Raw genomic sequence first — 11,600 nt, 5'->3', positions numbered from 1 at the left:
AATTTTGAATAAAAAACCACATTGGAGAATGGCTCAAGTCAAGTTTGGATTCTTAAAATCACATCATATTTTGCAAAAATTAAGGTTTTAAAAGTGTGATTCAAATCACAAACTTACATGATTCAGATCAAGGTTACAAAATACCCAGGAATTGCTTTTGTGAAGTCATAATTCAAATCATATATATCTTAACTCGAATCAACCTCATTTATGAAAAAGTATGATTTGCTTCTGTTTGTGTTATTCGAATCACACCAGACCGTGACTCGAATCAAAGATTGTTTATTCAAATCATAGAGTGCTTGACTTGAATCAAACACAGAAAGTTGTTTTTGGATTTTAGTTTTGTGTATGTGGTTCAAATTAGAGGTTTTATTGACTCAAATCATATGACTCGAATCATAAAGTCAAATTTTCTTGGTCCATGGATCTTGATTCAAATCATTTGATTTGACTTGTCTCATACTTTTTGCATATGACTCGGGCCAAATAGCATTTTTCTCTCATTTTTGTGCTAGATCTCTAGCACACATATAAACATTTTTCTAAAATCCCTTTCACAATGTTGAAAAACATACACATTCACTTCTGATTTAGAATTCACAACACACTTGTTCTCCCAATTTTCAATAGAGTTTTGAATCTTGTTTTGAGTTTTACAAACAAAACCTTTTCATCTCCAACCTCTTGCATCATCCATTATCGTTTGGATCTAGCTCTCATCTTAGGGTGTGAGATCGTTATTGTGATTAACATTTTCTTTGAATATTTCTTGAGGATTTTAAGGGTTTGCAACTATGTGTGTGGTTGCTGTTGGGATAGAAAAATCCAACAGAAAAGAAGGAGGTTATTCTCTTTAAAATTACTTTGGTAAAGTTGTTGCTCCCCAAGCTGAGTCGAAGGGCAACAAGACCATGAAGGACACTAATCTGGCAGAAGTGACTCGCCAGGTAGCGTCCTATAGAAAAAGCAGGCTCCTAAAGAAGGTCAATGTGTCAGAGTCTTTTTCTCGTATCTTTTTGGTTTTGTAATCATGTCTCTAGCGGTTTTAACTAGTCCATGGGGTTTCTTTATGCAATATTAACTACTATCCTTAAAGGTTTTCTTTAATATTTGACTTGCTCATTATTGATGTCTCTGTATGATAAGATTGAACATGATAAGATTAAAAATGACAATATTAGAGTGAGTGTTGGGGATAACACCGATAGTAAAAAAGATGTTGAAAAATAAACTTATGTGGTTTAAACATGTAAAGAGAAAATCTGTAGATTCATGGTAAAGAAAATAGATTAGATTGAAAGAAGTCGAATAGGTAGTTTAAAAACTAAATAAACTATAAAAGAAGTTATTAAATTTTTTTTGAGATTAACAATTAAGTTTGTAACATGGTCCTATGGCAAAAAGTTGATCCATATATTCAACCTGACGTGGTGGGATTGATAGTTGTTTTTGTTCCACTTTTTTTTTTCTTTGTTAAGATTTTACTTTAATAAACTTTTTTAGTAATTTTTTTACTAGATATGAAGTTATAAATTAAATGACAGTATACAATGACAAAAGAAACTTTGAGATATGACAACAAGCCGTCTTTAGTTTCTACTATTTTACTTAAAGTAAGCATAAGATGTTCGTTTGTGTTACACTGTTGGAGTAGCACTTAAATTCTATCGAACAAAATGCCTTTACATGTAATATTGTATTGAAAAAATTAATATCACTCAAGTTTTCAACTAAGAAAAATCTACTTCTGTTTCTGTTTTATTAATCAGTAGAAATTTTCAACTAAAACAACTCTAACAACAACAACAAAGTAGTTAGTAACATAAGTACATAACCTCCTTCTTTGTCTCACTTTCCACCATTTTTCTAATTCTTAGAAACTTCAAATACAACCACAAATCACCATGACTTTTCATATTCCTGTTGTTCACTGAGACTCAAATGGAAGAAAAGGTTGGTGATGATGCAAACAGAAAACACTATGGGAGTGCCTTGTGTTGGTGGTTAACCGTTTCCGTGGTAGCTATCTTCGTAGTTGGTGCTGGTGTTTTTACTATACTCACCAAGTTTCATCACCATTCTCGTTCACCTCAACTCTCCGACATCAATCCCAAATATGTCTCTTCTCTTGAATTAGCCCTTCAGTTTTTCGACGTCCAAAAATGTAACGTAATCTAACCTTATCTATTTTTAAGGCATGTTTGGATTGACTTATTTGAAGTCATGAACTGCCTTTGCTCGCTAGGCCAACTTGTGATCTTGGCTTAGCGGGGTTGATTACTTAAACTTGAAGTTACTTAGCCATGAAGCCTTCTTAGCCGCCTATGTTCGCTAAGTGCGCCTGTGATTTTGGTTTAGTGAAAACGGCTTATGACATGTTGATATATCGGTTGATTTTAACTTCTTTTCAAAAGCATTTTAGGATAGCTATTTGATCAATTGCATAATATGAAAATTTCTAATATAACAGAAAATGGTGTGTATGTATATGCAGCTGGTAAGGTGAAGAATAATCGGGTTTGGTGGAGAGGGGATTCCGGGCTAAAAGATGGGAGAGAAGAGAATTTGGATTTGTCTAAAGGAATGTATGATGCTGGTGATCTTGTGAAGTTTGGGTTTCCAATGGCTTTTACTGCTACAGTTTTGTCTTGGGCTATTCTTGAATATGGACATCATATGGATGCAGGGAAGCAGCTAGACTATGCACTGGATTCTCTCAAGTGGATCACTGACTATCTTGTTAATGCTCATCCTTTTGCTGATATCCTTTACATTCAGGTTAACTTTTTGTTTCAAGTATCTCTGTAGCACTGACACCTCTAAATAAAGGCGTGTCTGGCTCGTGTAACTGACTTATGGATTTGTGTGATTGAAGGTAGGGGATCCTGAGGTGGACCACAATTGCTGGGAAAGACCTGAAAACATGACAGAGAAAAGACCAGTCATTCAAGTTAACTCATCTTTCCCCGGAACAGAAGTTGCAGCCGAAACAGCAGCTGCACTAGCCTCGGCGTCTCTAGTTTTTAAGGAAATTAATCTCACTTACTCTCAGATTCTCCTTGAACATGCTCAGCAACTGTTTACTTTTGCTGATACATACAAAGTTTCCTACAGTGTCAGTGTTCCTCAAGTTGGAAAATACTATAACTCATCTGGTTATGAGGATGAACTTTTATGGGCAGGTAGTTGGCTTTATCATGCAACAAAGGACCCATCATACCTGAATTATGTGAAAGAGAAGAATGAGAATGAATTTGGAAGTTTAGGAAGTGTATCTTGGTTTAGTTGGGATGATAAGCATGCTGCAACTCAGGTATATGAAGTTTGATCCAATGTTTTTTCTATTTTGGTGATAATTTGATGAGATTGAAGAATATTGAAGATATGTCTGGTATCCGACCAGTGTTGGTGTCTGATACTGACATGACATTGAAACATATTGTAACATTCAAAGATACAATTTTCTCAAATTATCAACATCGATGTGTTTGTGTTAGTATCAGGTTTCTGTACCTATGATAGTATTTCATAGATTAGTAATTGTGATAAATTTTCTCATTCATTTTGCGACGTTGAATTAGGTTCTTTTGTCCAGAGTAAACTTCTTTGGGGCTAGAGATGTCCCAGATGCAGAGAACCTTGACCTTCAAAAGTATAGAGAAACCGCTGAAATACTGATGTGCAAGCTTCTACCCGATTCACCAACAGCCACAACCAACAGAACCAAAAGTAGCATTCCTTTCTTCCTTAAACCATTTTTTCAGTCCATGTGCATTCATTTTTGTTAGTTAATTCATGACAAAGGCTCGCCTTTAATATGAAGTACAAACATGAACACCAGACACTATTGACACGTCACATACCAACACATATCAGATACCAGACACATCTTCAATCTAAAGTGTCTATCTCAAATAAGTTGTTACTTACACAAACTTTGATTGCAAAACAGGTGGATTGATTTGGGTGGTACCGTGGAACCCTTTGCAACACTCGGTAGCTTCTGCGTTCTTAGCTGTTCTTTATAGTGATTACATGTTGACATCTCAAACTGAAAATCTATATTGTAGCGGAAAAATGTATAAGCCAATAGACCTCCGTAAATTCGCAATTTCTCAGCTAGAGTATGTGTTGGGAGAAAATCCAATGAGGATGAGTTATGTTGTAGGATATGGACTTAAGTATCCTAAATATATACATCATAGAGGATCCTCAATTCCAGTTGATGCTAAAACGGGATGCAGGGATGGATTCAAGTGGTATGATTCAGCTGAGCCTAATCCTAATGTGGCATATGGAGCTTTGGTGGGGGGTCCATTTTTGAATGAGACATATGATGATTTTAGGAACAACTCAATGCAGGGTGAGCCAACTACTTATAGTAATGCACTTTTGGTTGGTGTTTTATCTGGCTTGGTTGCCACTTCCTCTGTAGCTTGGTCTTTCTAGAACCACATGTATGATGTATATATGATCCAATTTTGGTGTGGCATGTGTGAATATATGCCCCCACATTAGGGTTGAGTTTCTGATATGAAAGAAGAGTTGTACTATACTTTCTTATGTATTTTGTAGAACTAACTTATATGTGCTTTTAAGTAATTAACCTGAGTAACAAGAATGATATTAAGATTGTATTATGTTTAAGCTTTCATTAAATCCATTTAATAATAGTTAAAACATGATCATTCAATTCATAGATCTAAATATTATGTCTAATCATTTGGATTAGTTGAATGTGTCTTTTAACTAAACTATAATGTTAGCAGCGGCTTTCAGTCATTAAGCAATTTCACAACTTAATAAATTGAGATCTATTTCTAAGTTGATTAGGTTTGAAACAAATATATTGTAATAAACATCCAATTGTTAAAAATATATAAGTAACATGAGTATTCATATAATATTAATAATAGAATAATATTAAATTGACATTAAATTCTACATGCAAAGTCTCAAGATAAATATTGACTTAAATATAAGTGAGCTCAGTTGATAGTTGTATAGAGACATCAAATACAGAGACGCTGATTTGAATTCACGATATTCTATTTATTTATTGTTTAAGGTAAACTTTAGTCACTAAACTACTTGCCAAAAAATCTTAATATATAATAGAGGAATCTGGTTCTAGAATTTAAATTTTTGTGGAGCCGCAACCAATTAGACATATGACTATTGTGGCATAAGACTATAAGAACATCCACCACTTAATTTGGTGGTATAAATGAACCTTATTCAATATAATATATTTTCTCACACTTTCTAATTATTTAAATAATTCAATTATATATTTTAAATATCCATACCAGTCATCTAAAATTTTAAATTGGATCCCACTAATACTACAATGTAGTTCAAAAAACATAAAAACATTAGTTAAAACATACAAATTCAACAAAGCCATGGTGGTTCCGATAGACACTCAGATATTTATGCTCTAAAATTAGGGGTGTTCAAATCCAAACCAATTCAAATAAAAACCGCAAACCGATCCAAAAAAACCGAAAACCGCAAAAAATCGAAGTTTATTGGATGCGTTTGGATGTCATTTTGTAAGAACCATACGGTTCGGATCGGATTTTGAATTATTTTTCAAAATCGATCCAAACCAAACCGAACCGCATGTATATGTATTTTGTACTTATTTATTTTTTATTAGTATGATATGTTACATAAATTTATTATTATATGATAATTAATTTTTTATCTTATCTATTAGCTTAGTTTAATCTATTTATTTTTATTATTTCATTTATTTCAATTATAGTCGATCATTTTCATTTTATAATATTAACTTTTAATATATTATATGATATATTATATCAAATCTATGATTTATTAGTATTTTTATAATATTAATAAAAATATAATTTTATTTTTTGATCGGATGAGTTTTTGCCTTAAAACTGATTCAAACCGAACCACGAACACCCCTATCTAAAACTCTAAAGTACTAATTTCGACTAAGACACTTAGGATTTGAACATGGGAGCTTGCTGGAAGCACACCCTCAAAATTCAAGTTTTCACCACTAGACCATACACACGCACACACAACTAAATATTAACTTAAAAATTTAAGTAAGTAATGCGTGCCTTCGAAGAATTCTCAATGTGACTGATATATTATAAATTCTTTCTTTTATCTTTAAAAGTTGTTTTTTTTGGTGAATTCTAAAAAATAATAAAAAATAAAAAATTATTTTAACTTTTTTTTATCAATAAAAAAAAAGTAGTTTTCAATTATATACTATTAAAAATTAAAACATAATAAAAAATCATATTATTTTTAGAAAAGATACATTTTAACATTATATTTATAAAAAATTACTTAAAATAACTTAAATATTTTTTTTGAACTTTTATATATTAAAGATATGTAGTACTATAATCGTTTTTTATAAAAAAAATAATTTTTCAAATCAATATATATATATATATATATATATATATATATATATATATATATATATATATATATATATCAACAACTTTAAGAGTAATTGATTTTTAAGTGTAAATTTTATAAATAAATGTCAATTATCTTTACTGAAAATGTAAACAAATAAAAATTATACTGTATCTGTTTAGTCAAAAAAAAAATAAAGTGAAATTATAAAGAAAGTAAGTAATAGAGGTAAGAAATAAATAAAAAGGAAAAAAAAAAAAAAAAAAGCAAACAGGTGATGTTTCTTTTTCTTTACTTGAGAAAAAGATAGGCATTAGGCACGAGCATTTTGCTACTGTACCCCACGATCCACCATACACCCCTCATCATCATCTTCTTCTTCTTCGCCCTTTTCAGGTTCTCTCTCTACCCTTTTCCTTCTTCTTCGATTTTATTCTTGTATATTCTCTTTCTTTAAGACTTCAATTTTATCTTTTTCTTCTTTTTGACTTTGATTGCTACGACGTTACCCCTTCAAACCCTTGTTCTTCCAGATCGGTTTAAAGTTCATTTCTTTGGTGGAATTTCATCTCAAAACTGCTTTTAGCTGTAAAATTGGTGAATTGTGTTATAGGTTTATTAGATTAATGTGTAGATGAATTTTTTCTTATGAATTGTGCTTTCATTTTAGTTTTGTTCAAAATTCTTGCTTGATTTTCTATGGAGCTTTAACTTGGAATTCTAGTTGGAATTGGGTTTTTTTTTAGGGTTTTTGCATTTTGAAATATTGGCCTTATTTCTTTATATTGTTGCATATATTTTAGGATTTAGTTGAAATTTTTATTATCTTATGCTGCATTGGACAGGAAATGGCAGAGGGTGAAGATGTTGCAATGTCGGGTTTGAAGTCTTCGGCGAGTCAATCACATGAAACATGGAAGGAAGGGATGGAAAGAAACCAATCTCAAGTCGATATATTGCAAGAAAAGCTTAACGAGATAAAGGCTTGTATACATGGATCAGAGGAGGATTCGAAAAAGGAGTTAGAGGTTTTGTGGCAAAGAGTAAGGACTACTAATACATTGCTTATGTACTTAAAATCAAAAGCCAGAATCATGGCTATTCCTCATCTAGCGCATACGTCTTGCGGTATAAAAAAGTTAGATGGAGTAGGGCTTGTTGATAAGGATGGTATTCCGTTATCGGGTTGGTCTAGGAATGTTGATCTTTCTTCGTTTGATGGGAAAGACGAAGATGAATCTTGGATAGGGATTGGACGTCATGAAGGTTCGTTAGACGAACAAGATGCAGTTTATATAGGGGAGATGCTGAACTCTGTTCAGATGGTCACTGATGTGATGGAAGCCCTTGTCAAAAGGGTTTTGTTGGCAGAATCGGAAACGACAATTGAGAAGGAAAAAGTCAGTTTAGGTCAGGAAGAAATTATGCGAAAGTCCGCACAGTTAGAGAATTTGTCAATGAAATTGGAAGAAATGGAGAGTTTTGCTTTGGGAACAAATAGTATTTTGAATGACATGCGGCAAAGAGTTGCGGATTTGGTGGAAGAAACAACTAGACAGAGAGAGCGAGCTGCTGAAAATGAAGAAGAGCTTTGTAGAGTGAAACAGGAATTTGTTTCTCTCAAGTCATATGTCAGTAGTCTAATCACAGTTAGAGAAACTTTACTATCCTCAGAGAAGCAATTCCAAACTATTGAGAAGCTGTTTGAACGGTAAATATTTACTTCATTAAACAGTTAATTGTCATATGCAAGTGCTTTGATAATTATCTGGTGTTTGAAATGCATCTGATTGTTTGACCTAGTTGTGTTGGTATAATTCCTGCTTCATTTTTATAAATTTAAATTTTCTAGTATAATTCTCTTGATGGAATATGATAGGGAACTGATTGCCTGCATCCCACTCTTCATGGTACTAGCATCTATTCCGTAATCTCATGCTACTATATGTCCATTTTGTTAAACGTTTGAATAACAGACTCTGCCAGTATATTTCCCTTCAGAGGCAAAACTCAATTGAAGGAGAAAAGACCAGTCAATCACTATGGTTTGATTTATGGGAAATACACGGTCTCTAATTTTGTAAATATAAAACTGAAATCGTTAATACTTGTTTTTTATTTTAAAACTGAGATAATTCCGTTTCAAAATTGTGTTATGAATCAACTTCACCCCATTTTATTCAAATGCGTTTTGTTTTTTAAATTTGTATTTGAAAACCAAAAAGTAAAAGTTGACAACCTATAGGTCCGTAGTTCTCAAATGTAGTTTTCTAAATTATGATGAGTTACTTACAATACCTTTATTTGAAGGTATTGTGAAATGGCTGCCATTTCACAGCCACAGTGAGAGAAACTTTACTGTTCTCTAGGTTGGCTTCTAAACAGTATTGTGAAATGGCAGCCATGGCACCGCCTTGGTGAAATTGCATGGGGGATTTTCTTACATCTGCCGTAGGCAGTTTATGGAGCGTTATCAGAGGCCGCAATGGGGTGTTTATATTGTGGATTTTTGTCCTTCCTCCATTTTCTGCCATCTACAGCACTATTTCCTAATTATCAATAACATAAGATCATTTAATGAGTTGTTTTGCGCAAAAATACCACCTTATGGAAGTTAACATGCCTACTCTCTTGTGTTTTCATGTTCGTATAGTTTTATTATGTTACTTGTTAAATTCGGATAGTTTTTATTCGATTGACATATATATTTTTGTTGTTTATCATACTAAAAGATGGCTTAGTGTATCCTCCTCAACTTGTCTCTCCTTGTTCAAGATACCTTTCTATCTTGTTTGAATCAGATAATTTGATAAGGACTTAGGAGTAATAATGGGGTATCCAAGTTCCGCATCTGGTAGTATGAGATCCTTGGTGGAGAATTATTGACTTGGTTCTTCATCATTGATGATTAGCTTTTAATCATGGGTTCTCTAAGTGCTTATATACCTATCACAAATTCATGATTATACTCTTCTGTCGTTGAATTGTTGCGTTTCTGTCTATATAATATGATTATGCAACATGTGGACACATTTCCATGATAGTGATGATGAGTTTTAATTACAGCGTTCATACAGAAGGTTTATTTTCATCTAGAATTAAAGTTACATGTCTTAATGCGTGATTTTTTTTCTTTCTTTCTCGGGAGCGCAGGCTAGTTGGAAAAACTACCCAGTTGGAAGGTGAGAAAATGCAGAAAGAGGCTGAAGTTCAGAAACTTATGGAAGAGAATGTGAAGCTGAGTACCTTGCTAGACAAGAAAGAAGCTCAACTTCTGGCACTGAATGAACAGTGTAAGATGATGGCCTTGAGTGCTTCAAACATGTAAATGTCATTTGTACTTTAGAATTTGTTTGACGTCCCTTAATCCTGAAAAAAAAGCATCAATGAGGTACCATAAACATCATGAATGTCTTTACTTCATTTTCTGATGTCATTTCTATGCCTTTCGAAATTGAATGCGGGAAATATTTTTCCGTGGAATGTAAAACTTGGTGTGCTTTTCATTCATGAGAAAAAAACAAAATATATGGTGTCTCTTCAAAGTACATTTTGGAGACCTGAAACTGAATCATCAACCTCACATCATGGGTAACTCATAAGCTCTTATAACGAATCCTTGGCGCTCTTATAACTAAAGAAGTATAGTTTAATGACTTTGCACTGATGTTTTTAAAAATTTATATGGAGGATTATGATCCGTGTGCATAGCAGCATAGTCATTAAACTTAAAAGTATTTTTGCTATGTTCATTGAAATGTGTTTCAATTTAGTCATAAGATTGAAATTTGTAGCATTAAGATTTACAATTTTGGTTGAATTTAAACCATCATAGATTGTGGGTCAAACTGATGGGTCATGATGAAAACATCCATGGGAGACAAACATCATATTTTTACTAAAACTATTGAGGTATTAGGTATATGAACGAGTCTTCTCGATTATAAATTGTTCAATCTACAACAAGATGGCTAAAAAGTTATTTCCATGATCTCTCTCCATTTTTATATAAGTGAAGAAAATCGAACGGATCTGATCGAAAGTTGGAAATAAGGGAAAATGGACGGTCATATTTCATCTGGAGAAGACAATCACACTCAAGTGTACTCGAATACACGTAAAGTTGCGTCATGTTATCCCATATCTTTTCAGGTCACACGTCAAAGAAAAATGGTGAAACGTTTCAATAATAAGATTGCATTTAATGCTCACATCCACATCACGCTTTGGAAAAACCAAAGTGGCACATGCCAACCAACGTATGTATGAACATCCCTTGAGGCATGCCAGTATTATTGAAAGACTCTCCTAGCATCAAACATGTCCGACGAGTCTTCGGGCCAACTGTTTCGTGCATGCCAAAGATCTGAGATCCACTGTTACGCGCCGACCAAAGACCTAATAGCACAAGGCCCATTATTCAGTCTACTCCGTCGATCCTAAGGTATAAATACCTTTGTAAAGGGTTCTTAGGTACACAATCTCTAATCTCCATTTTCACTACCATCTATCTTGAACCCTAAACTAACTTGGGCGTTGGAGTGTTAACCATGCAGGTACCCCTCTTAGGTCCATAGTATCGGAGATAACGAACACCGATTAACGATATTGCATCAAGACCGATACCTCTGGTTCAAGAAGTACCGTGATCACAACCTCCAATCCACGATATCACATCGATATAGTTAATTGGAAGCTTCGCTCCACCGTAGTTTGCACAACCATCATCATTTCTAGTTCTGCAACAAAACACTATTTATCATCTCCACCATCAGGAGGTGTGTGCAATTGATCAGAATCATCACCATGATCATGCCCAAAGTCAAGTGTAGTTGCTTTTTTGTTGTCGGTAATATCATTATCAACATGGCTCACATTTTCACCTAAGAACTCAAAGGGTAGGACTCTAGTCAAATTCAAATCAAGAGAATCTTCACTACATTCATACTCACTACCATTAAAATTTTCCATGTGACCATCACTTGCTACATAGTTAGCATCACCACCTAGATCTTTTTTAGGACATGCGTTATCCCCTGCACCATCATCTATTTGGATACCCTCACCATTTTTAGAACTTATTTTATCCCATGCACATCATCTACTTGGACATCATCCCTTGCACCATCATCTATTTTAACATCATCCTTTACTCTAACATCTACTTGGACAACATCATCATCAAC

The 11,600-nt window shown here is 33.4% G+C and overlaps 3 protein-coding genes across 4 annotated transcripts; all 3 read left to right on the top strand.

Annotated features, from left to right (window-relative positions):
- The first annotated feature begins 1,914 nt into the window (after positions 1-1,914).
- On the top strand, positions 1,915-4,031 carry LOC131644797 (endoglucanase 24-like). Its single transcript, XM_058915395.1, has 5 exons — positions 1,915-2,167; positions 2,498-2,781; positions 2,879-3,316; positions 3,585-3,772; positions 3,956-4,031. Exons 1-5 carry the CDS (start codon positions 1,945-1,947, stop codon positions 4,029-4,031), a joined length of 1,209 nt encoding a protein of 402 aa, XP_058771378.1. The 5' UTR covers positions 1,915-1,944.
- Positions 4,032-4,061: 30 nt separating this feature from the next.
- Positions 4,062-4,604, top strand: LOC131608697 (endoglucanase 2-like). Its single transcript, XM_058880213.1, has one exon. It carries the CDS (start codon positions 4,081-4,083, stop codon positions 4,450-4,452), a length of 372 nt encoding a protein of 123 aa, XP_058736196.1. The 5' UTR covers positions 4,062-4,080; the 3' UTR covers positions 4,453-4,604.
- Positions 4,605-6,673: 2,069 nt separating this feature from the next.
- LOC131640681 (uncharacterized) lies at positions 6,674-9,962 on the top strand. Of its 2 annotated transcripts, none has more exons than XM_058911068.1 (3): positions 6,674-6,810; positions 7,260-8,125; positions 9,568-9,962. In XM_058911068.1, exons 2-3 carry the CDS (start codon positions 7,263-7,265, stop codon positions 9,740-9,742), a joined length of 1,038 nt encoding a protein of 345 aa, XP_058767051.1. In that variant the 5' UTR covers positions 6,674-6,810; positions 7,260-7,262; the 3' UTR covers positions 9,743-9,962. The 2 variants fall into 2 exon arrangements, with proteins under 2 accessions (XP_058767051.1, XP_058767054.1); XM_058911071.1 differs by lacking the exon at positions 6,674-6,810 and adding an exon at positions 6,886-7,011.
- The last annotated feature ends 1,638 nt before the right edge of the window (positions 9,963-11,600 follow it).

The sequence above is a fragment of the Vicia villosa genome, linkage group LG1 (assembly GCF_029867415.1).
Source record: "Vicia villosa cultivar HV-30 ecotype Madison, WI linkage group LG1, Vvil1.0, whole genome shotgun sequence".
Lineage (NCBI taxonomy): Eukaryota > Viridiplantae > Streptophyta > Magnoliopsida > Fabales > Fabaceae > Vicia > Vicia villosa.
Note: the sequence above shows the minus strand (reverse complement) of the source record. Positions and strands in the feature narration are given on the sequence as shown.

What these genes read in the sequence shown, in the direction of transcription:
- LOC131608697 (XM_058880213.1), top strand. Translation starts at nt 4,081, where the DNA reads ATGTATAAGCCAATAGACCTCCGTAAATTCGCAATTTCTCAGCTAGAG.
- LOC131644797 (XM_058915395.1), top strand. Translation starts at nt 1,945, where the DNA reads ATGGAAGAAAAGGTTGGTGATGATGCAAACAGAAAACACTATGGGAGT. An exon ending in GTTTTTCGACGTCCAAAAAT is followed by an intron (nt 2,168 to 2,497) that starts GTAACGTAATCT and finishes ATGTATATGCAG; the next exon opens with CTGGTAAGGTGAAGAATAAT. An exon ending in AAACCATTTTTTCAGTCCAT is followed by an intron (nt 3,773 to 3,955) that starts GTGCATTCATTT and finishes ATTGCAAAACAG; the next exon opens with GTGGATTGATTTGGGTGGTA.
- LOC131640681 (XM_058911068.1), top strand. Translation starts at nt 7,263, where the DNA reads ATGGCAGAGGGTGAAGATGTTGCAATGTCGGGTTTGAAGTCTTCGGCG. An exon ending in ATTGAGAAGCTGTTTGAACG is followed by an intron (nt 8,126 to 9,567) that starts GTAAATATTTAC and finishes TCGGGAGCGCAG; the next exon opens with GCTAGTTGGAAAAACTACCC.